The following is a 27,022-nucleotide window of genomic DNA, read 5'->3' as shown; positions in this document are numbered from 1 at the left end:
AATCAACTAAAATTAGCTTTCTTTTCATAAAACTTGTACAGGACAAAGATTTTTTGATGTGTTCATTTAATAAGGGTGCTAAACTCAATCCTGTTTTGCAGGTGATGGGGTGCATAACAAATAGTACTTTCTGGGAAATATAATTGACTAATCCTATTATGTCTGTAGCAACAAATTAACCTTATTACTACTAGTAAATGGTGATTGATTATTTATGCAAATAAGTTACCATGTTCAGCTTTCTGATTGAAATAAACATATACAAAAGGTGCTTTAATATGACTTGAACTTTTTAATTAATAAGACCCTGAGGGCTCTATTAACTCACTCATTGCAATATTAGTTATTTACTTGTGTAATTCCTATTAATTCTAATACATCTGCTTGCATAAAGATGAGATAATTAATACCAGTAAAAATTAGTAATAGATTTTAGAAGTATTTTATGATATACATTAGATTTGTACTAAAAATAGGCGTAAAACTGACTTTAAAACTCTTCTGTCAGCATGAGCATGTCAGTATATCAGTATAATCATCCTGAAATTAATACATTTAAATAACAAGACCTCATTTATTATATATATATGAATACAAACATATTTTTAGCTTACAAAAGTCTTTACCTTTTCTGAATCATTTGTCTGAATTAATGTTTTATTTCAACTTGTCTAAGTTTAGCTATATTAGAACTATGCAAATTTAATATGAGAATCACTATTCTAAAAACTACATTAACATCATTTCTAAATTGTTGAAATCACCAAGAAAATAGTGTGTTTTTCCTGGCTAGAAATGCTATTAGAATTATTCCTTTGAGGCAGTTCAATAAAACTTTTCCTGTCCTCATTATACTTCTTACAAAAATGATTTAGGTTTGAATATTGATTCAGTAGGTTTTCAAATATCTGCACCAAGCAAGAGTTAGAACTTGCACAAGTCTTTCAAAATAAATACTGAATTCATATTTCACCTTCATTTTGTCCTTAAATGTGTGTTTAATATGAGAACAAAAATGCAATGAATCTGTAAACATATGATTTAGGAATATTTTTATATCTACAGCTTAATTCCTTCCCAGTAGCCAAGTCATCCTGAAAAAAAAAATCATTAAAAATACTCAAACTGAAATATGTGTTTTTCACTCTCTAACTCTTCTATGGTTAGGAAAAGTACTTAAAGATTTTTATTTAAAAAAAATAGTAAACGGAATCAACAAACTCATAAATATAAATGGTTGCTAATTTCAGTGACACTATCTTATAGGCTGTAACAGAAAGTTGGCAATTTCCTTCCACCTAAAAAAAAAACTGTTTGGCAGCAGACTGAAGTTAGAATGCTCCTTGTGGTTCAGGAGCATATAGTAGGTATTTACATGACCTGATCCTCGTCCTAGGACGGTGTCAGAAAGTTTGTAGGTACTCAAAAATATGTTATTTGGAGTAATTTCACTGATGAATTTTTAAAGTTAAGATTTACATTCACTCTATTTAGTAAATATCAGTGCCGATTTGTATATTTTTGTACAACAAAATTTGTGAAGGTGATTTATAATTGTATCTGTAACATCAGTTTTTAAGTTCAATGTTTAAATTTCATGATGAAAGGCACTTATTTAAAGCTGAGCACAGCAAATCTGGTGGATATAAGGAAGAAACATTAAAAATTTCTAGTACCATTCTGTTAGTACAACTAACTAATCCTCTGACCAAAGTAAACAGATGAGACCAGGATGAAACTTTGGAAGGAAGGAGGGAGGAAGGGAAGGAAGGAAGAAATTTTGCCTTGGGAACAAAAGTGTGTCCATAATTTCAGAGGGCTGTCTTTTGGTCTCTAGTTTCTTGCGATCAGATATTAAAGATCACTATGACAAAACATACCAACGTGCCAGATTTAAATGAAAATCCCTGATGTGTTTATAATATCCCTCTCCAAGGTGGGGGGGATTTAAGAGCATCATTCCCCCCACCCCCCACTCCCTGCACTGCCCTCCGGGCTGTGAGGCCAGGTGTAGAATGTCGGGGCAGGTAACGCTATTATGAAGATTTCCAGTTTTCCTTAATAAGGAAAGGAAAGCAAAGAAAGGAAATGAGAAAATGAATGCTTCCAACAGCGAAGACAAAGAGAGGGAAATGAGAGTGTAGCATCTCAGTTTATCCCTGACAAGTTAAATTCCAATAATATGATTGTTATCATTTACTGAATGCTCTCTAAGGGCTTGGTGATGTTTTAAATACAACACATTTGGTCCTCACACTATTCTTTCAAGGTGCAGAATGAAACAGAGGCTCAGACAATCCCAGGTAATCTCCTAATACCTTACCCTCAGTGGGAGAACTTGGATGCCTGCTCAGCTCTGTCTGATGTAAAAGCCCATCAGACTTTTACTCTGAATGATGAACCTTTTTATTGGCTGCCAGGAAGTTCTGGAGATAAGCATTACTAAACTGAACTTGATAATACACTGATATTACTAGCAGCCAGCATGGGATAAACAAAGAGAAATAGAGAATACAGCCTTGACAGCTTGTTTGGCTAACACAAACATACCTAAAATAGAATGCCAATATTGTTTGAAAATTCATTAAGGTCCGTGAGTCAAGTCACATGGTCAAGTCTGTGAAATAATTTATTAAACCAAGTGCTTAATTTAAAAACTGAAATGAAATAAAAAAAATAATGTATATAAACTACCCACCATACTCTCGGACACATGCTAAGCACTCTGTGGATTTATGCTATTATACTATCTTTATTAGTAAAACAACTAAGTTTTTATGGTCTTTCTAAATTATTCCACTACATAACTGGTAATTAAATAACCCTGGATAAAAGAGACAACAGATATATCAGTTAAATCTGGTTTCACCATTTTTTAGATTGCTTTCTCTATTACACTAGCCATTAAAAGTATAAAACACAATTAGAACTCAGATTAAGAAAGTTTCAAAGCCTAAATTAAAGATGGTTCAAAGTTATCAAAAGAAACAACTATCCCCAAGAATTATTACTAGCTTTAGAGAATTATAAGATATATTGATAGCCCCTCTTAGTTTCATCAAAATTGAAATTACTAGCAACTAAAGTTTGAAAAAAATGTTTTGCCAAAAAGAATTCTGGGTCTGGAATCCTCTATGTTAAATATTTAGTCCACTAATCATACAACTAAAAAGCTTACATTGTTATAGATTTTGTAAGGAAAAGTAAAAATACTTTTACTTAATTTTTAAAATCATCTTTAAATTATTGCCTCTTGCCTAAGTACTTAATGTGGTTTTGAATCTGGTCGTCTCTAAGGATGCCCTTCAGTCTGCAATCTCACCCTCCACCACTGGGACTTGACCTGCCCCATCTGAAGGCATCTGCATAGGTGACTTAGCTAGAGCTCTAACACTGGACTTGAAGTCTAGGAGAAAGAATCAAAACCAAGCAAGTGTTAGCTTCCTGCCTAAAGCTCAAGTCACAAAACACGTCTCAAACCACAAATTCGCGCTTGTTTTAAACCCTATTTTCTTGTGAGCAGCATGTTCTACACGCAATCTATTCTTTCTTAGTAACCAGGACAAGATCGGAGGCACGAAATCTTACCACGTACCAGAAAAGAAAGTTCAACATATTCCAAATTCCGCAATTATATTTCTTATGAAGAGACAACTGCTCGAGCAGCTTGGTTAAAAGCTACACCTGCAAACTTGCACGGGAATTTAGAAAGGATGCAGGAAGGGTTCTAACCTCAGCATTAGCTCAATGAACAGAGGAAACATGAAAGCGACCTCAGCTTAATAACTGCTTAGTCCTTGATCAGTTCACAAGGCGACAAGCCACTCGGGATGGGTTATGCCCTCCCTGCTGTGTCAGCGCGGTGGCGGGTCACCCTGCTGACTTGGGCCTTTCCGCCGGCCTGGCTGCGGCCGCCTCTGCGACGCTGCTGTCACGGAGGAGCCCTGGTGCCTGCGCGCACCTACATGGCAGCAGCGCGGAATTGAACTTGAAGTAGTGTCTTTGGGATATCTTTTCAACAAGTCATGTCCCATTCGGCCTGCTAGTTTATCTCTGTCAGTCTGGGGGCCCAAGTGGCCTCGGCGAGCTGTCAGGGACAGGTAACCAACCTGCTTTGTGCTGAGGAGGTAATGCGTCTTTCGGGCTTGGTAATCTCTTTTCTTCTCTTCCTTTTCGAGGTCGGCTTTCCTCTCTTCCCTTTCTTTCATGTCTGCAAACTCCTCCAGTGCCTCCCTGCAAGGAAACAGTTTGCAGTTTTTCGTGATAGTGAAAATCCGCTAACCTTTGAATTCTTTCCACTGATGCGAATCAAGTGAGTTTGTGAGGGGCAACCATCATTCAAATCCATCAAAATCAGCGGTGTACGCTATCTTGCCGGCACATTCTAGAGGAATCTCTGCAATCTTTAAAAAGCATTTAAGTGATTTTTCAGTGGTGAAATTTTGAAAATCAAATATTTACGTACTATAATTAGTTCAACAGCCGAGGAAATATACCAAATGCAAAGTAAGTTCATTACTGTGTTATCATTTTCTCTGATTGAAGATTAACTATTTTGGATATACTTAAATATCCAAAGAAAAAAATCTGAGCTACTGATTTCCTTTAAATTTGGTATTTACAAATCTCTGATGGTTTATTTTACATACTAATAGGCTAATTTTAAAAAGTATGATGGCTTTTTACACATACACTTAATATATTCAAAGCTTACTTCAGTTAAATATTATCAGTGAGATGACATATATTATCCTATAATGAAAGGTTGATATTTCATTCAATTATATCAATAAGTAGAATAAAAACTAAATTCAGTGGATAAGTTCACAACTTTCTAAGTATAATAAATTCTATAAAAAAAAAACTTTTCAGCATTTCTATGTGTGTGTATCTAAGAAAGATAAATACAAGGTAAGCTTTTAAAATACACCATGTAGAAAACACCTGCTAAATAGAACAAGATATTGTCAAATCAGGGGAGAATAGATTTTTTATTTTCATAGGACAAGTTTAACTGTTCATCTTAAAATAATGTTGTGAAATTGTACTTTATTCTTTTAAAAAAACAGATATGTAACTTAATGTCTAATCCTATAAGTAAAATTTTAAGCAAATTATCTGGGCGCAATACTTCAAAGATAGCAGAGGAGAGTAAAGAGAAAATTCCAACAATGAAAAAAAAGAGAGAAATTCTTATTCTACCTCATTGACTACACATATTTTTGTTGCAATTTTCTGTTAAAGGCTACTAATACAGATACTTCATACAAGGTTACTTATGAAACACACTGACGTTTAAAAATCACCATGCTATGTTATTGCAGCAGAGCTATTTTTTTTTCAACATAAGATTAAATTGCAAAATAAATGAATTACTTGGAGTGGCATGGCCCTCATTTTGCCACCCTTCTCTTGAAAATTGCTTATTAATATGAAAAGAGGAGTCAGAAAATAGCCCGTTTTACCTTATGCATAGTATTTTGGGGGCTTCTGGACCCACGGAGCGGGGCTGGCTGCACATTTAGATTGTGCTGGCAAGCTGGTACAATGACCTTTCTGACCTGCATCTCAAGGCTATTATTAATCGCTAAGTAACCTGGTAAAGCCAAACAAATTTGTTTCCATTGAAAGGATCTCTATCTGTGTCTGAGAATTTGTTCTGTACCAAACAAACCTCATTAACTGTGTCCATTTTTGACAAAGAACCAGGAGTTAGAAGGATTGGTGACCTTTCTTTGTCCTTAAGGGACAAATATCAAGGCAGTTACATATGAATAAATGAGAATTTTTACCAGGAAAAATAACAAACGTATGTTACATAAAAAAGTGAATACATTATTAATTCTAATCTTTACTTTTGAGATTATGTAAAAAATAAATATCTCTTCTATAATTCCCCTTATAAGTCTTTAAGATAATTTAAAATAACCAAAGAACTGCCACTGCAAGGATAATTACTCAGATATGCATGTATTCAATTTTATGTTACTCCATAGATAAGCGCAGTAATTTTCTGAGCAATCACAAAAATTAAAAAACACATCTACAAAGAAATGTGTGCTCCATAAATAGCTTAATGAATATGAAGAGAGCTTAACGTAAGACAGAAAAAAGCCCCAATAAAATTGAACACATGCATGAACAGGTAAGATACAAAGAAGTAAATAGGACTTGGGTGCAAAATCAGGAGTGGGAATTCTCCGAAGTGGTAAACAGTCCACCTTCAGGACATGGAAACGTGAAATGAAAACAATGTGTACTTGGGGAGCTTGGCAAGGAGAGGTAAAACTGAGAGAGCTATGAAAGAATGTTCGTTTCTAGTGCATAAAGAAAACCCAGAATAAAGCCAGCAGAATCTGGAAAGCCCGACGTATAAATCCAAGAAACTTGAAAAATCACTAGAAAAACTAATCTGGGATAATCTCTAAGTGCACAAATAATTAATAAATTCATAAAATTATTGGCAAAAAGCAGTCTTATGTTCCTAGCCAATTTTCTGCCCTACTCGAGACGGTACAGATATGTATATGGACGACCACAATTATGTTTATGTTAAATAGTCTTTGTTAAATGACCAAGTAGGTAGAGCTAAATAAATTTTTTATCCTTGATCAACAGATTTTTGTATAGCAATAGAGAGGAAGATACAGCTCAGTGTAAAGGACGCCATAAAAAAATATGATCCCATTAAAGATTAAAGGCTGGAAACCCTTGTAACTAGGGTTCCCTACAAAATACAAAATTTCCCTATTTTTTTTTTAATCCAGCCATTTTAAAAATGCTTTCTAAACACTTAAAAATTTTTTCCAAATAGTTTCAGTTTGTTATGAATATGTTCAGTCATGTCAAGTGTGTTGTCTTATTTCCATCCTAAAAAAAAAAGAATCCTGTGATATATAAAGGATAGGCATAGCTACCCTATTTTACAAATATGGAAACACATAAAGAGACGAAAGGACCTATTCTGAAAAACAAATCAGTTAATGGCAGTGATGGAATTAGAATCCCCAGATTTGCAGATTCTCTGGATCAGGCTGTCGTTGGCCTGATACAAGGAGTACAATGCAGAAGATATTTTTATTGAATGAACTATGCATATTTTCTTTTATTTTATGATCCTGTTTCTACTATATAGTTAAAGAAACTTGGTTAAGTCCCAAGACTTTCTACATCAGTTTTTACATATACAAAACATTTTGTGATATAAATTTTAAAATAAAGGCAAAAATTACTGAAACTTTTGTAAGGTTTTACGTATGGGAATATATTTGGCGAGTGGCACCTCTAATGATAATAAAATATTTACATATTCTAATCAAGATAACAAGAACAAAGATAATAATAGCTGCTTGCAGGCAATATAGTTGGAGCAGTTAAACAACACAGACTCTGAAATGATGCCTGGTTATAAAATCTCTGCTGTGCTACTTCCTAGCGGTTTAGTCTTTGAGGCTCACTATCCTCATCTGTGAAATGCAAATATATCATCAGTATGAGCATCTTTATCAAGCTATTGTGAGGATCAAACAGAAGAATCTATGCCAAGTGTTCAGAGTAGTGGCTGGCACATGGTAAGGTGTTACATTATAGGATGTCTCCTTTAAGCTGGGAGTAGGCTATTTGCTTTACCTACTCAACTGAATAGGAATCTTTTATGCTTTCTTAAATCTTCTCAATGACCTCCTCCTCTCTCTCTCTCTTCATGACTGTATTTTGTGGATAAAACTCCACAACGCAGAGCATGGAATCTGCCTTCCGAAGAGGCATGGGGTAAAACCTTATCCAGTGGGAAATGGGCGACAAAGAGGGCCATGCAAATAAATTTCCCTTTTCTTCTGTCACCCGCGTATTTCTTTCACAGCTTTGACAGGTCTCCTTGCAAACTGGGAGGAGGAAGCCTGGGGTGGGGTGGGGTGGGGTGGGGGCGCTCACAAAAGCAAGCGCACCTGCTGCGCTAGGTTGAGTGACTATGAGACGTGATGGGAAGAAGGAGTCAGGGCAGCAGGGACTCATCTTATTCCACCCTCCCCACAGGACCAAAGAACCCAACACAGCGGCCAGGGGTGTTGGTGGCTGACAGCTCAAGCTAAGTCCCACTGAAGAAAAATGAGTTGCCCCCAGCCTGCATCCGATGCCTGGAGATTGACGGGATGCACAGACCCAGGGCCTCTGTGTCCACCTGGCACTATCTACATGCCCATCCACATCCAGAGCTTCCCGAGATTGGCGGGGACTACCGACGCAGTTCGGCTTCTCGCTCTGCCTTCCTCTTCCACTCCCTGAGAGGTGCTATTCCCCCAAACGCTCCTCAGCATCACTCACGAACCAAATCATTATCTCAGACTCGCTTTCCATCCCTGGCCTTCACTCCCCCTTTTTCTCACTCTCACTGCCCTGGGCTAGAACCACCCAAATAAAGGATCAGCAGTTTAACCCTTGACACACATTTTGTTTCCAAGAGGTTCCTGGCTAAATCATGTAGCTCATTGAATCCTTTCCCAGGAGGATTACACATAGGAGGCAGATATTAGCCCTCCCATTTTAAAGATTCAGAAAGGAGATTCAGAGGGGTGAAATATCTGCCCAAACTCTCAACCTAGAAGGCGGCAGAGTTAGAATGTGAATCTAGGTTTGACACCAAAATCCATGCCTTTAAGCACAGTACTATACTCATAGCATACATTTTGCCTAATCCAATACATTTTTTGGCTGTCCATAGACCTTTTTTCTGAGAAGGTAACTGAATATTGTAGTATCCATATTATTTTCCCAAAATCCACAACAGGGAACAGCTGCTCTGCTTTTGAAAAGTTTAAATGAAATGTAACCACTCTTCTTCATTGTCGCATCATAACATTGTAACGAGGGAGCTACAGGTGACCTCGGAAGACACAGAATTTTGCATTTGTAGCCATACCTGTCCTCTCTTACTTAACACACGTTTTCGATTTGCTATTTTTTGGGTGTAAAGAATGCTAATGTACACATACTAATGTATAAAATATGCTTAAAAGGTAATTAGCACAAGGCAACCAACAAACAATAAAAAGCCACAAGGGCTTTTGGGATCGGCCCTGCTTCTCTCCATCTCACTTTATAGCTCTCACCCATGACTGCTACGCTTTAGTCACAGTGGTCTTATTTACTGCTTAGCAAACAATTTACCCAATGACCCTATTTCATCGCCTAGCAAAAAAGTTAAGTCAGGACCTTCGCTTGGATTTTCAGGGCCTTGAACCCGTTTATGGCAATCTGAATTTCCTCCGCTGTTGTTCTCACTCCTAATACCATAAACTTTATTTTGCCCTGTAGAGAACTTTACACTTCTTAATAATAGCATTAATTATTAATACATTTGTAATCATGTATTTATGGATATATTTGCTTATTTAATATACTACTCACTAGACTGCAAACTCTATAAAGTCTACGTCTACTTTGTCCATGTCTGTTTGAATGAAGAAAGCAATCGATTCTACGAAGATAGCCCTGGACAGCAGAACCATTATGGTGAATATAATTGCTGTTGCAAAGAATTTCCTCTGTTGTCTCCATATAATATGCACGCTTGTATACACAAATGATGACAGGAACTTGAGAGGAGTGACGACAAATACAAGTACATGATTCTGCTCAGTTCTGAGCCCGAATGAAAGCCACCAATCTCTTCCCATCATGCAATAACTCAAGTTTTCTTTAACTGCATGTTTTCTTTCTCTTATCACTATGACTCTTCTTTGTAAATTGTTTCTTGATCTTGTCTAAAGTCTGAGCCAAAGAAGAAAAAGAATGTATTTGCATAAACTATTTTGTGAAGGGGGAAAAAAAAAAGCACTCTGCTCAAAATTAAATTATTTTCCAAAATAAACAATATTTATAGGATGAAAAATATTCATAATTACAATTGGGAGTTATCTTTTTCTATATACTGACTAGATTATTCACAGTTCAGTGCTGGCTCAGCAGACTCATGCAATAATTTATTTACCATAATGAAAATTCTTAAGATAGCCCCCCATGCCATTCAGAAGGGAGCTGTATATATATTTTGCCAGTCTGATTTTCTTATCTGTTTCAAAGTATAGTGCTATCACAAATTGTGTTTATGATTTTTATCTTCTCTTCTAGCCACAACAACAACAAAAACCAAACAAACAAAACGCCAGAAATCTCCACCCTTTCCTCTAAAAAGGAGTCCAGATCAATCACTACTCTCCAGCTGTGCCCACTCCCATAATGCCGTCTACACGTCCACTGCATTCCACATCTTCTATCTGCAAACACGCGCCACTTCTGCACCACCCCTACATCTGCTGAGATCCTGGGGTCAGGACTAAGGAGCACTCCCTAATGTGCCCCTCTCAAAGCATCGGACTGAACAGCTGGTATAAACTAGGTGCCAGCCCCCTTTTTAGCTAATTCTCACCCACTACCAGTACAACCCAGCAGGTCTGATGGTTTTATCAGAGGAGGGAAGAAGCGGCATGGAGAAACCTCTCTTGGGGAGGGGGTAGGGCCTGGACTCTGGCTCTTGGCGTGGTCCCTGAACAGCAGCCTCAGCTCCATCTGGGAACTGCTGGAAATGCACATTCTGGAGTTGCCATCTGGGTGCAATGGAAAGAATCCGACTAGGAACCATGGGGTTGATCCCTGGCTTCACTCCGTGGGTTAAGGATCCGGCGTTGCTGTGGCTGTGGTGTGGGCCGGCAGCTGCAGCTCCGATTCCACCCCTAGCCTGGGAACCTCCATGTGCTGTGGGTGCGGCCCTAAAAAGACAAAAGCCCAAAAGAAAAAAAAAAAAAAAAAAAAGGAGAAACAAAAAGAAATGCACATTCCCAGGCCCCAGCCCACAGGGATTCAGTTAGAAATTTGGGGGTGGGACCCCGAATCCATCTCCCACCTGCTAGGGTTTGGGAAGCACTGGTGTCAGTAACGAGAGTGTCAGCTCTGTTGAGGAGGGAGACGATTCAGTGGCACTCACGAGGATGACATCGTGAAGAGAGAAGGCTACCTTCAGTGAATGACCTTAAATGATCTTCATATGAACAGCCCCACACTAGCTAAAGCACTCTGAAGGACGACAAAGGGGACAGGCTATGTACACCACAATACTGCCACAGAAATCGCAATTTTGACAGAGAACTTTTAACATTCTCTGGACATTGCTTTAAAAAGGCAGATGCCCAAAATTTCAGAGGGAACTGTTAACACTATTCCGTAATTTCTCAAAAACAAAAAGCCATCATCTGCACCGTCTTTAAGAAAAAAATAACCCTAAGAAAGCAGATTTAAACAATTCTCTAGAGTCCGCACTCTGATGGCGAAGTCAATGATACCTTCTGTGGTAAGAAGCCTCAAAATGAAAATAGCTGAAGAGCATTGCTTCCTACATAAAAGTATTTTAGTTAAGTTACTGAATGTGCTTACATTTTGTCTCAAACATCTGTCTGCTTTCCATCTGTCCATATTCGTGTAACCAAATACAGAAATCAAGGGAAAAAAGGGAAGACTTTGTCTAAAATAACAGCAAAAACACCAACAAGAAACAAAGCCACTTCCATGCTTGGAGTGGGTGTGTGACATCCAAAAATTGATGAAACCTTAGAACCGATGATCTGGAAGTCATTAAGAAACTCAAAAAAAATGTACCTTTGAAACAAAAGCTTCACTTTAATCATTTAAACCATTTAAAATCATTGAAATCATCTAATTATTTAAACCACTTATTTTATCCACCTGGTTACCCAGGTCCTGGAACTGTTGGACAGGTGTTAGACATGTCGTAAGAACAGCCCTTTCAAAAGGGAAAATACAGCTTCAAAGTAAGCATCCGCAGCATCTGATCCTTCAAGAACTCAGGCTGCTCCTGAGCTCACGCTTTCCTCCGAAACCTGGAGTTGAGACTTTCACGTCTCAGAAACATTTAGAAAAGTGCTCTCATCAAACACTTTTTAGTTACTCTTGAAAAGCCTTTGTTCGGTGCAGTACAGATCAGTTTCTCTTCAAGATGCCTAAGCTAATTTAAGATTTAATATCATAAAGAAAATTAACACTCATTTGCTTATTCACTCAGGCAGGCACAAATATGATTAAAATATTAAAAGAAATAAAAGGTGTGGCAAGCCCAGTCCCCACCTTCTAGTAGCTTGCAAATAAGATAGCTGGTAACTAACTAGACCATCGACAGAACAAGGCTAGGAAGACGTACATGTGCAGCGCTTGAGTTGAGAGAGCACATCTCTGATTAGAGGGATCAGAAAAGGCATCAGAGCTGGGAACTGAACAATGAACAGGCTTTCACTGAAGAGAGGGCGCTGGGCTAAAGGGGAGCGGTAATGAAACGAGGCTGGATTATTCACGAGAAAGCCAGCGTTCTTTGGGAGACTTGATCCGGCAACAGCAAAGTGGGGCGATGCACCTTAGAGCAGAAGAAAGGCTTCCTGGTGAAGGGCGAATGGGCTTGCGAAGGGTAATGCGAGCAAATCTGTACTCTATACACTAGATGTTTTGAGAATGAAAAGAGAAAAAAGAAGATAATGGTCAATGTTATAAAATTACAATACCATGGCTTCACTCTCATCATAAAAAGGGAGAATCCAAGTGCTCCGTTATTTCATTTGCCTACTTTGCATGATTTTAAAAAGCAATAAGACTCCATTCAAAGATTATTCATGAAAATCAATTTTTTCTTCTTCTGGCTTTTTTGAATAAACTTAGCTGAAAAGAAATTTTTTGTATAGTATTCTTTCTAAAAATATGCACATATTTCACGGAAAACGATTTTCTTTTTAGTATTCTGGATGGTTTCTAGAAAAGGAAGTAAAATTTTGTATAATATGTATGATGTCCAATAATTGAGAGGGACATTGAGCTAAGTCCAATGACAGGCATAATAATACAGTGTATTGACATAGGGCATTATTTTCAGGAGCTCCAAGTGCTTCATAGACACTAATTCACTCAGCTGAGGTCGCTAAGGGGCAGGTATCATTAACAAAGTTCCTGTAATTCTTTGTGAAATGAAAGGACTTTACAGATGAGGACGCTGAGACAGCATGCGGCCCTTCCGGCATCAAGGTAGATGAGGGCACATCACCTTCTTTCTCCCTAGAGAGTGTAACTTCATAGTGGTTCATTCAGCTGTGGACATGGGGATGCAGCTGCTGGAGTTTTGTTGGGGTAGAGTTCAGAGTGGAGTAGCTAAAGTTCCCATTTTGTGTGAAAAGAACTGCAAGATCTTACTCACTTTTTCTTTACTCCAAAATCACCCACGGTCTCTCATTTAAAACGTGTTAACTTCATTTTAAAGCAAGAATAATTGCAGCTGCTTTTTTGGGCAACCCACTCAACACAGATAGGCACATCTCTAAACTAAGTGTGATGCTATCATAAAGCAATGGCCTGTCACAGGATGATGCCAGCCAGGAGGAAAGCAGTATATCATATGTAACTTCAGTAAACTAACTTACAAGTTTCAGAAAAACTATTACCTTATAACTGATCTTAGACAATCACTTCTGTATGAATGCTAAACAGAATCTTATCCTATGTATTGTTAGGCAGGATAAGAAAAGATTACAAAGTAGTAGTGGAAAGAACAGAGATATAAAAACTGGGGCCATTTTCTGCCTCAATTTTCTACAGGGTCACTCCTGAGGGAGGAAACAGACTAGAACAGAGACAAGATGGAAAAAGCTGCAAAGCATTACAGAGGGGTAATGAAAAAAATATTTTTAAAAAAGTGATGCTTTTTAAGTTTACTGCTTTTGTAGTATGACACCACTGCATAATTTCTTCTTTATCATAAAATTTCTGTTTATTTATCTGATTTATATACATATGAATATATTATATTTATGTATATAAATATTTATCTATAAATTCATTTATTATATATAATTTTTATACAAAATGTATATATATATATAAATATGCTTATGTATTTATATTAACAAATCATGTATATAATTTATACATATATTAAAAATCTCCCTAAAAAATAGAATACATATATTCCCATTCTACAATTTTTTAACTAAGATACATTTTAAATTTTTTCCTCAAAAATTTGTGCTTTTAAGTATTCTAACTATTTGAGAATATAAAGTACATATTTATTTTAGGTTTGCTTAATTCTTATGCCAAGAAGATACTCTTAAAAAAATTCCCAGTGTTTATATTTATATGTTTCAAGGACCTTTAAGTCATCTTTTGCTATGGAACCCTTAAAAGGCAGGAAATACAAAGGACTGCATTGTCAGATTCGTCTTCTAGAAGAGTCTTTCAGGCAGCAGAAGGAAGGGCAGCTTTATGAGGAATGAGAAGAGAAGGCTGAGGAAAGAAACGATAGAGCTTAGTTATCAATAGGCTGGAAAAAAGGATCTTTCACATGACTTCCATGTTCCAAATGAAAAATGTTCCAATTCACCGTAAGAAGAGATTGGGGGGGAAATTATTTCATATATAAACATTCTTACTTGAGGTATCTGTGGATGTCCAAGTTGCAGTGGTGACAGGCATTTGAATAATTGTTTATAATTATCGGAAGAACATTCTGGGCTGGAGAATAAGCCAGATGATTCTAGGTTTATAAATCATCGGAATACAAGCGGTAGCAGAGGTCCCTAAAGTGGGAGAGATTGTCCAGTGGATAAAGAGTGAAAAGGCAAGGGCATCAAAGAGAGAACACTAATATTTACGATCAGGCAAAAGTAATGGAGAAGAAACAATCAGAAAAGTAGAAGGGAAACCAGGGGGAAGGGGCAGCAGAGAATCTAAGTTACAAGAGAGATTGGAGAAGAAAGCGACACACACCGTCATGGGCTTCGAAGAGGTCAACACAGGTGAAGGTCAAATAGCCCATAGGATGGTACTTTAAATAATTATTTAGCGATCCTTACGTTTTCTCAATAAACTTTCCCAATAACTTAAACATATCTCCAAGTATGGCTTTAAAAAGTTTACTATTAAGATATCAAGTACCCAAGTCTGATTTCCACCGTATAAATTCACTCTCAATTAGCAATACTAAAAATAGCACTACCAGATCTTAACACAGAAATAAGAAGGGGAAAAAAAAAAAAAAAAGAACACTTCCATCTACCTCGTATCAAAGGATCAGCTACGATATGGGCGAGATAAGAACTTCCAATCCATCCATTCCTCAAAGTTGGGCAACCGCAAAGCTAAGTCCACAGACCAGCACGTTCTAGTCCCTTGCTTTCAAATGAGTAACAATTTAAGGCTACATTCTGACTTGCATTTCCCCTAAATATCACCCCAAAAAAGAAGAAACCTGAAATTCAGAGAGCTTTTTTCTGTTAAGAAAAAAAAGTTATTGAAGTCACCGTTTATTGCATGACTCTGTATCTCCTACGAAGATTCAAATGCGAAATTTTTATAAATTTCTAAAAAAGCTGTTGTTTGGCATACACAGTATTATTTCGTCTATTTTGACACTGGGGCATACTTAACTAACCATATTCTCTGACCAATCCCACCATCATTAGAGTTATCATTCTGCATTTTCATTTTTCGTGGTCTTATCGCTTTTATTCATAATATCTTTTGTAAACTGCTTGAAATTCACTGTATAAAGAGTTATGTTTGAAAAACATTTCAATGTATTTAATTATATCATATACTAATATGTTTTACTATTATCTATAATATAATTAATATGCTATATTAATATTCATTAGTATACTAACTATATTATATGTACATAACAAAGTTATACCTAACATAATATGTTTTTTCCTTTTATTAATTATATCCCAGGAATGAATTTTTTTTTCCTTTTTATATAATTTACTTTAGAAATGTTTTGAAAGAGCAAATAGTGAAAGGTACTACATTCTTGTTAAAAATAAACAAGTAAAAAGGCTATGATCAAATAGTTGACATCATTTCACATTTTAAAATAATTACATGGGTTATGTCATTAATTACTAATCATGGATAACTAACAGACTGTTTTGAAAGGAAGGGTTACATGCTGCATTTTAAGTTAGACATTCTAGTATGTTATTGTCTAAATTCTACCAAATTAATTGCTATAATTATTGTATCTTCATATAGAAGATGATTCTACAGAAAAAAGGCACATGCACAGCTAATGTTACAGACTAATTTCGTTCTGTAAACCTAAAATTTTATTTTCATTATGTTTCAGGCTAGGTCTTACTAAAAGAGCCTGTCATTTAGATACAATTCGATAAAGCCAAACTGCTATCATTCAGTTGGCTGAGATCAAAATATTCTATTTTTAAAATGCGGTTTATTGAAACCTTATCTTTAGGTAATCATATTTATTCTCCTTATTTACACAATATCTATGGAGCTCTACTTATGTCCTTGAAATACAGAACAGGGACACCCTAGTATGAAAAAGTCGCCTCTGCTGTTGGAGTTCATAAATTTTGTTCAGCTTTGGATGAGTTCAAAGAATTGCCGTGTAAGAAAAGCCTTACAGAGGGAATTTATCTGATTATGGCGGTAATAATTACCCAGCTGTTTATTGCAGATAGAGAAATAATTCATGTAGGCAATAGGCCGTGGTGGCAATGACACTCTGCATTTAGTAAATATGCAAACTGTTCACTTCTAATTAACCAAGCTAGAGGATGCCCTTATTAAATGTATAAACTAAAAGTGCCTTCCTGACAAGTGATGAATTGTTACATTGCACAAACTCTTGCCACAGAATTATTGGAGTGAACTTGGGGCTTAACTTCATTAAGAGATCTTGTGGGATAGTTAAATGAGGACGGACAGCATAACAAGGCTTACCTGACAGCCAATGATATGTCAGAGCCTAATGGAACTGCACCTTTTCTTCTGTCCTACTGAACTGTTGAGATGCACGAGAGATAAATTGTGAAACTGCGGAGTTAATTTGAGTTCGAATAATAAAAATAAATGAAATAACATGACAGCCCATTTATGGAGGCTACCTGACCATTTACCTACCAAATGAATCCACAAAAGCGCCACATTTTATGATTCAAGTATCTTTCATATATCAAAAAGGGAAAAGCCTACCAGTCTTTTCATTCATTTAACGTGTTTAAGAAGAATCAACGGTTCTATTCACTGGCTTTAACATAAAATATCGTTCAAAAAGGAAAGAAACGGGCTTTACCAAAGAAAAGTAATACAATGCAGAAGTTATTCTTCAAATTGAATCTGAATGGGTTTTATATAATTTTACCAAGCAGTTCATTGTGCAATAGGTCAGTGGGTATATTCCATGTGTAGCCCTACTTTAAGGTAACCCTTCACTCTTTTGCAAACAAATATCTATGCAGATATTTCCATCTCAGGTACAGAGCTTACGAATAAAAATACTTATAGGGAAGTCCTAGACCTAAGAAAGCAAAACTAAAATATTTCTAGCTGAAGTGTAGAGGAGGTAATAATACCTCCCTTACAGACTCGTGAAAATGAAAGGAGATAATGAGAATAAAGAATTTAGTGCAGTACTTGGTATACTCTAAGTGTTCAATGTGTTAGCAATTTAGAATGTGCTTGAGTTGCAATAGCTCTATTTGATTAAAAGATTAATCCCTAGTGTTTCCTCCTCTTTCTTTAAAAAAAAAAATCTTATTGGAGCACAGTTGACTTCCGATGTTGCGTTAGTTTCAGATATACAGCAAAGTGAATCCGTCATACATACACACATTCCATATAGGTTATTGCAGACTATTGAGTAGAGTTCCCTGTGCTATACAGCGGGTCCTTGTTAGTTATCTATTTTCTGTACTGTAGTGTGAGTGGACAAGTTAGACGAACCTAGCAAGTACGCCAACAAGAGGGGTGAGGACCGGGAGTAACTGGGACGCGGGACTGAGGGAGAGAATTCGAAGCCAGGCAAACTTCTCTTTTCCTTGGTCAGAAATTCCCAATGAGTTGAGACTTGATGGGAAACCCGGGCTGGAGGAGAAAGGGGAAAAGGAGTCTGAGAGCTGCTACGTCAAGTCAACGGAAGCAAGAAAAGACAGCCTAGGAGCAGTGGGACTGCACCCTGATCTCAATTCATGAAATCAATTTCTAGTGACTGGAAGTCCTGGGGACGCGGGAGGACACCTGTGCCCACGTGCGCACAGCTGCCCACAGCTCCAGCTCCCTGTGCACCCTCATCAGACAGCTGAATGGATGAACAAAAAAACCAAACCATCAATACCTAGCTTAAGGACTGAGAAAAAGCACAAGAATTTGAGATCCAATTAGAGATTTTAGTAAGGCATAAGATTACTCTGCCAAAATATATGGCTTTCCTATATGTTAAAAGTAAATATTTAGAAAAAGAAAGTGTACCATTAGCAAATATAGCAGAAAAATGTGAAATGCCTAGAAATAAAATCAACAAGTATGTAGACCCAATCCACAAGTACGTAGACCCATATAAATGGAGAGCCAGGGGTTGAGACACGAGGCAAAAAGACAGCCAGCCTGGAATTGGAAGACTCCACTGGGCAGCTAGCCTTGGCCCAAGGCGCCATATGGAAGACCTCAGGGATGTTGACAGAGATGGGAAGAGATGATGGATGCAGGGTCTGGCCAGCTAAGCAAAACTACTGACCTAAGTCGAGCTGCAACCCGGTTACTTCAAAGTGTAGGTTGAAGCTATGGATGCCAGGGGGGCTTCTAGCGATAGGACTGATAATGACATGAACGCAGACCAACCACTGTTACCAAAATCTAAGTCAGGGCCCCCTCTCGACGCCTAGGGCCAGAAGGTAACACAAGTCCCCAGACACCCATAAAACACGGTGGAGGGGACAAGGAGGATCTCAAAGAATTAATAAAAACTGACATCTTGAAAGATTCTTTGCATGACTCTATTGGGCCAAACGAGACTGATGTTTAGTTTCTTGCCCTCTTCCATCCAAATGCTAGAAGGATGGAAGAGAGCTGAAGAATTCATGGAGAATATTAAAGTTAAAGGAACAAAAAGTTGGTATATATCATGAGATAGCTGAGTATGATTCCACATGAAATAAACAGTGGCTAATATCATAATTCATAGTATATTTGCACAGCCAGATGAATTTTGTGAGTCTAGAGGTATACGTTCTTAGTAATAGTTCTACTCATACAGACTCAGTGAATATCACAGTATTCTTTTATAATGTACAAATTAGAAAGATAGACATATTTAATTATGCTGATGTGATGATCATAAACTTATCACTGGTGAGATGGCTGTTGCAGCCTCAGCATTTTCTGCACATCCCAAGGAAAAGAATTTTTTTAAAAACACATGGAAGGGGAACTAGCGTTATCTCATTGCCCAGAACTCATTCATCCTACCACTCTGAGCTGAAAGAAGTTTGGAACGCTAAGTAGTAACAGAAGTGAAGTTGCCAGGGTTGGACTGCAAATGTTGGCATGATCTGATCTGTGGAATTTCCCACAGGCCACCTCACTGTGGAGTCAACATCTCTTTCAGGTATCAATTCTGTGCCTCTCAGCTTTAAGTCTATTATTCTGCACTTGCTTCATAGAGTTGACTCTGGATCTACAGACATTTTACCTTTGCCGGCTAGCACACTATTAGTCTGAAAATACGGAGTTACTGGGGGGCTATCTCAAAGCAGAGAAGAGGAAGGAGCTTCTCTTGCTGGTTCCAGTACGGTGGCTTCATTGCCTCTGCGGCATGGCTGCCAGCTCTATGCAGTGGATCCAGGGATGCCCACTAGGTGCTTAGGAAATATGATTTGCAGTCTGTTTACTGAGCTGGTCATTGTTTGCAATGTTTAAGTACAGACGTAGACATCTTTTATATGGACAACCATATAAAATGTTAGCTTGATGAGCATGGCATTTCTGATTACTATGTACTAGATTAACTCTTTCTCTTATTGTTCGTTATGAAAAACACCTAGATACGATATACTAAGAGCCAGAAACTTTGGATGAGTCTGTATAAAGTACTTGTTTCATTAATGTTTGCACCATTTAAACAACTATTCGGTTAAGATGATTTCTGTCCACCCTTGCACATGTCTAAAGAGGAAGCTATTACTCTATAGTTGAAGCGATTATTATTGAGCATGTGTTCAATACTGATAGATGAGATATATTCCAGAAAAAAAAGAGAACAGTACACATTCGCATTCTCCCACTTCATAGTAATGCTGACTTTAAAATAAAGTTGGGGAAAGGTCTGGAGAAGCCACATGTGACAGCTAAAAAGGGCATATACTATACGCTATAGATTTTTTTCACTCTCGCCGTTATGGCTTGGATTTGGGGGCTGTGCGCGTTACCAGTCTGAAAGGACGTGCTGATTTCCATCATGTTTCTATTTCTTCGTTAATTAAAGCACCACTGGAAACGTGCTGCCTAGCTAGCTTAATGTATTGAAAAGGTTTTGACTCCAGGGCAGCAGAAATCTAGTACTGTGCTTTCCTGATGCAGGATGCTAAGCATTCTCAACGGTCTTCAGTTTTGCCATTAGTCTGATACATCTGTTGACTCTGTATGATTTTTCTGCCAGAGCAAGATGACTCAAAGATGCTAACAGTGCTCATGATGTGGCTCCAAAATAAGAATCACAAGGATGAGGGAGTTCCCTGGTGGCCTAGCAGTTAAGGATCCCGTATTGCCTCTGCTGTGGCTCTGCTCACTGCTGTGGCATGGATTTGATCCCTCGCCTGGGAACTTACACATGTTGCGAATGCAACACCCCCACCCTAGAAAATAAAGAATTCAAGGATAAGAGACTATGTTCAAAAGTTTTGAATCGAGTTTCCCAAAACACTAGATGTATATTCACTCAAGGTTTTGCTTTTTCGCTTTATCCTTGAAAACAAACGTAAATGAGTAGACTACAAAGAGAGCATTTGACACAAATACTGGTATAAATATTTTGAAACGGCAAGCTGTTAGTTAGCTGTTAGTTCTGGATTGTGACTATCGTCACTGGAAACAAACACTGACAGTTTAACAGGAAAAATAACAGAGAGAGGAGCGGGAAATTGGAAGATCTAAGAGAATTTTTCAGAGTTCACCTGGAAGTTGCTCACACAAACATAAAAGCAAAGGACAAAGAATTTTAAAGCCAGCTTTTAAGATGTTGAGTTGAACATATGGATGCCTGCACTGCAGAATACCCAAGGGAACCAAGCATACAGCCTAATTCATGCCGATATGGGAGAGCTGTCTAGGGATCTTGGAAGAACTGGAGGTGGGTCTCAAGGATGTGTTACTTTATCAGCCCTACACAGATCAGAAAAAGCGAATCTGCATTTTAATAGACCTTGACTTCTACAATCTGGTAGAATAAAGCATGTCAATGAATATAAGAACTCTTCAATACAATATTAAAATTAGAATAATGGTCATATTATTGATAAACACACCCTCCTCCAATACTAGAGATTTACGGAGGTGTTATCATCTCTGAGATAACTTTCCTAGCTATGGAATTCGAAACAACTTACACGCTTCAGGATTATACAAGATATTTCAAAAATATCTTCAAGTATTATAAATGGTTTTAAATTTCGTAATAGTTTTGGAGCCCTTTTAACTTTAGATTAAATAACAGTTTTAAATAATAATTATAATAGAATGTATGTATACACAGTATTTATTTGCATGTATTATCACATCTGTATTGGTCATGGTACATGATAATTTATACCATATACTTTTGGTGGTGAAGCTGGTTAAATATCCAGCGTGGTCACTGCTGTGGCTTGGGTTGCTGCTGTGGCATGGGTTTGATGCCTGGTCCCGGAACTTCTGCATGCCGTGGGATGCAACCAAAAAAATAAAGTACCATATACTTTACTGCGAATTCCTTATGCCATAGATTCATCTTGTTTAAATTTTTCTAGCACCTTTATGAAAGTCAAAGTGCTTTTCCTTTTGTAGTAAATAAATATGTAGATTTGTTTACTTTTAAATTTATTTATTGCCACATGAAGCAAACGATCCCAGATTTGAAGGGCGATCAGGAATCTTCTGGTGTGTCAGGAAATTCTTTCTACACAAATGTCTACCTGACATGTTAGATGAGTCCTTCTGCTGGAAAATTCTGTACTATCACTGAGCAATATCTAATTATTGGAACTATGTTTCTCACACTTAACTCAAATGTGGCTACCCATCTGCTGTAATTTTTTGCCTTATATAAATGTAGTGCCTGACAGTTCTTTAAAATGCGAAGACTTGTGCTTTCCATTTAGGTTTCTGCTTTTCAGCCTCGGCCAAGTCTTTATGAGTTCTAAATCCCTTAAGTTTTTGGTCTTTTTTTTTTTTTTTTTTGTATTCAGATTGTGGGGGTCAATATGCATCACGAGTAGTGGCAACCAGAATTTAACACTACTCATTACACCTGGGTCACCTGAGAGACTTTTATTTCCTGAGATCTTTCTATCATTTCACTGATGTTTGTACATTAAAATAGCGTAACACTCTGGAAAGAGCACCACGTATAAGATCGTCGGGCCTGGAATCCCATCCTAGTTCCGCTATGATTCAACACTTCAGCCACAATGGCCACACCCTTTTGTGTATTTCCTTAACAGGTGCATGCAGAGAAGGCGGGGTCCAGGTTTAGACTGCTTAGGTGATGGATCCAAGGTGTGCTCTCTGAAGAAACTGAGAGAAAAGCCATAGGACCAGGAGTGTAATTTGTAGGCGTGAAGCACAGGCCTTTCTTTCATCCTCCACACAAATGCAGCTGCAGCATCCTCTCCCTCAATAGGAGGTTTTTTTTTTTTTTTTTTTTTTTTTTTTTTTTTTTTTGCTTTTTAGGGCCGCACTCATGGCATATGGAGGTTCCCAGGCTAGGGGTCGAATTGTAGCTGCAGCTGCCGACCTACACCACAGCCACAGCAATGCAGCATCCTTAACTCACTGAGCGAGGCCAAGGATGGAACCCCTGTCCTCATGGATACTAGTTGGGTTTGTTACTGCTGAGCCACAATGGGAGCTCCAGGAATTTCTTCTTTGGAGAAACTAAATAGCCTAAAAGAAAGACTTCCAGGTCTTGACATTTGGGCATCCCTCCCCCAACCGCCAGTATAAGGGGGTCACTCCCTTGTCCAATCACTTTAAAAGCAACTGAAGCCTGCCGGTCAACAACACCTACTCATGGATGCATGCATTCACCCTGGCACTGCAGCTTCTCATGCTCATGTATAAACAAACAGCTGAAGATCACTAGCTGTGTGAAGAAAGGCTCTAGCATAAAAGGGAAGGTGAAAAGAACCAATCAAAAAAAGAAAAACAGGAGTTCCCATCGTGGTGCAGCGGTTAACGAATCCGACTAGGAACCATGAGGTTGCGGGTTCGGTCCCTGCCCTTGCTCAGTGGGTTAACGATCCGGCGTTGCCGTGAGCTGTGGTGTAGATTGCAGACGCAGCTCGATCCCGTGTTGCTGTGGCTCTGGTGTAGGCCAGTGGCTACAGCTCTGATTGGACCCCCTAGCCTGGGAATCTCCATATGCCGCGGGAGCGGCCCAAGAAATAGCAACAACAACAACAACAACAACAACAAAATAAGAAAGGAAAAAAAAAAAAAGAAAAACACCCTGGAGAAAATCAGTAACACAGAGACTGAATGAAAGTGAACCTCTGAACTTGAATTATTATCTGTGCTGATTCTTTTTCATTTGCCACACCCCCAGCCCATTCGATACACTTCCGTGCCCTTCACCGTGGCCAGGGCCTACCAACTGTATCCCTCTGGCTGGTTTCCAGTTGGGTTTGGTCTAACACAACACTAGGGTTCAGGAGGAAGAAGGAGGAAGAAGTTGGAATGGCTGCTTTTAAGACGGGGTGGCCCAAGTCCAAGGGGGATGTACCGGAGTTCCTACTAAGACAGAGTAACTGGAAAAGAACCGATGGAGGATTTAATTTGCATATAAGACAAAAGGAAAATAGAAACTAACAAAAAAGGAATAAAGTAAATACACTCATCCTGCATTAGTTACCTTTGTAATTACTTCTGAAATCACAAAAATGTAAATACATAAACACTGATACAGGTCCACCAAAAAAAAAAAAAAAGACACAAGTGGAGGTGGGAGGTATAAGCCAGTTAAATCCTCATGGGCATTATTACATGAGAGCAATTTAAAAGCTCTGAGTTGTAACATCAGACAATATCAGATAAGCATATAGTTTAGAAACATTCAGGGAGTTTAAGAAGAAATAGCTAAGGGAGAAAAAGTGGTTACCATTAGGGATCGGGTAAGCATGTGGTAAGGCAATTCTTTCATCAAGTATAAAAGATTTGGCAGTGGGTAATATATTTAACATTATGCATGTATTATGTTGATATATACTCTTTTTTACCTCTGAAGCATTAAACTATATTACTATAGTACTTTAACTTGAATTCTGTCTTAAAAAAAGTCAGTTTTCTGCACATCAAGGTAATAATGTTTTATTAATGCTACCAATCTGTAACTCTGTAGCTAATTTTTAATTTCATTACATAATTTTCTCATTCATAACCTGGGGCAGTTTTTGCACATCAAGCTAGACATTACAAAGAAACATGTCTACCGAATGCAAACTCAGCCTTAAATGAATCAATTCCATTTATCTTTGTGATAGGTCCACTCTTGGTGACAAAAAGATATTCTTGTATGTATATATATATATATATATATATACACGTATATATGTATATATATGTATATGTATGTATATATGTATATATACACATAACAAGAATATATTTTAATAATTACTATATTAATAGTTTTTAATATTAACTATAGAATAGATAAACTATTTCTAGTAATGAAAGAACAGATAAACTAAAGTGAAGCCCTGCGTTGTCTGGTCTTACTGTGCAACCAAATTCAAATGCGAAACATATTCTGAAATAAAACATATTTTACTAATTTAGTTTTGTGAGTTTTTTTACCCTGCCCAAAGACAAAGGAATGCATTAGATCTTTCGCATTCTCTTTGAAATCCAGAGACTATACATTTTAATGCTTGCTGGTACAAGCAATTAGAATACATCATAATTGCTTTGACACAATATTAAAATTTGAAACACAACCTTGAAAAGACGTCACATAAAAATATTGCCCTAAGTAAATGTAACTTGTCTTACACAAACGCTGAAAATCAAAATGCTTCTTGAAGAAACACTACAGGCAAGTCACTGGGTGTGACAGCATCCTTTCAGATGGCCTCCAGTGACCCCTACTCCGGAATCCATCCCCTGTGTGATCCCCCTCTTGGAGAGGGGGGTGGACCTAGTGTCTTGTTTTAAATGAACGGAATAGAGCAAAAGTGACAGGAGGTCACTTCTGATACAGGTTACCCAAAGGACGAGGCTTCCATCTTGGAGGTTTTCTCGTTTTCTCTTGTTCACCTGCTGCTCTGAGGGAAGCCAATTTCTGTGTTATAAGCTGTCCTGGGGAGAGGTCCACGTGGTTAGAAACAGGGACTCCACTGGCCAATGGCCAGAGGGAATGAGGCCCGTGTGAGTGAGCTTAGAAATGGACCTGCCCCCACTGGGCCTCCAGATGAGACCTCAGCTCTGGAGAGAGCAAGACAGCCATCTCACGAGAGACCCTGTCCCAGGCACACAGCAATGCCCCTCCCAGATTCCGGACATTCGAAATGCAGAGACACTAAGTGTGTATGGTTTTAAGCTGCTTAGGGTGGAATTTATTATGAAGGAAAGGTCACTAGTGTCTTGAGTGTAATGATTTCCCATGAAAAATAGAATAAAGAAACGTAAAGAAACAATCCAAACAAATACATTGCATAGTCTTCTATGTGAAAGAAAAAAACACTTTACCTTGGCTAAACTAACACGCTAATAGATGATTTTAAAACATACCAGACTATTTAAATGGAACTACAATAAAAATGCAATTGAACAAGCATATGCCAAAACACATGCATGCGCGCTGCTGCTCTTCTTAAAGAGGAAGTACACTCCAATGTTCTTGGCATTTACACTCTTTTTTTTTTTTTTTTTTTTTTTTTTTTTTTTTTGGCCGCCTTTATGAAATGCAGAAGTTCCCAGGCCAGGGATTGTCCCTAGCCACTTCAGAGATGATGCTGGATCCTGAAGCTGCCAAGCCACATGAGAACGCCTCAGACTCTAATAGGACCTGAAATGCCCTGGTATGGTACAATCTCTGCTGGACTTACCCCTAGGCAATCCTTCCATCATATTCTATGCACCTACCTCAGTCAAATGGCATGTGTTAACAACCCTAATTCCCTTACAGCCTTCAGGGCTTTGCTTCATTGCTTCTGAGAAACATCCCCAATCCCTAGCTTCCACTCCTGTCCTGACCTATGCCAGTCGCTTCTGTCTTAGGTATTCCTCTCGTTCACCGTGTACCATGTTTTCATTCCATTTATAAAACTGTTCATGTAACAGAAAGGAAAACGTATGGTGATTTGCATTAAAACGTTAGCTATATATTCTGAGATAGAGTAAAATTATCTCTCTCTTTAACTCCCATAAAATGAGAGGCAATGAGAAATATAAAACAAAATTCTATCATCAACAAAATTAGGAAACACTTATAGTACTATAAATGAAGAAAGGCCACCAAGGGTAATGACAATTCATCCAGGATAAGCGATGTCACAGAGAAAAGACACCTAAAGAGGCAGACATTAGACAGAAACGGCCGGGTGCAAAGTTCTTACAGACAGGGAGTTCCCATTGTGGCTCAGGGGGTTAAGAACCCAACCAGTATCCATAAGGATGAGGGTTCGATCCCTGGCCTCACTCATTGGGTTAAGGATTCAGCATTGCAGTGAGCTGTGGTGTAGGTCGCAGACAGGATTTGGATCCCACGTTGCTGTGGCTGTGGTGTAGGCTGGCAGCTGAAGCTCAGATTTGACCCCTAGCCTGGGAGCTTCCATATGCCATGGGTGCGGACCTAAAAAGCAACAAGGAAAGAAAGAAAGAAAGAAAGAAAGAAAGAAAGAAAGAAAGAAAGAAAGAAAGAAAGGAAGGAAGGAAGGAAGGAAGGAAGGAAGGAAGGAGAAAGAAAGAAAGAAAAAGAAAGCAA

At 38.0% G+C, this 27,022-nt stretch overlaps 1 protein-coding gene across 6 annotated transcripts in view; it reads right to left on the bottom strand.

Annotated features, from left to right (window-relative positions):
• SPATA17 (spermatogenesis associated 17) overlaps positions 1-27,022 on the bottom strand; it is a 323,445-nt gene that overhangs the window by 234,018 nt on the left and 62,405 nt on the right. For all 6 annotated transcript variants that reach the window (XR_002336103.1, XR_002336102.1, XR_002336104.1 and 3 more), the window contains 1 exon segment: positions 4,110-4,233. Coding sequence is in view for 2 of the 6 variants with exons in the window: in XM_021063977.1 (XP_020919636.1) it covers positions 4,110-4,233 (124 nt within the window). In the remaining 4 variants the exon portion in view is untranslated.

The sequence above is a fragment of the Sus scrofa genome, chromosome 10 (genome assembly GCF_000003025.6).
Source record: "Sus scrofa isolate TJ Tabasco breed Duroc chromosome 10, Sscrofa11.1, whole genome shotgun sequence".
NCBI lineage: Eukaryota > Metazoa > Chordata > Mammalia > Artiodactyla > Suidae > Sus > Sus scrofa.
Note: the sequence above shows the minus strand (reverse complement) of the source record. Positions and strands in the feature narration are given on the sequence as shown.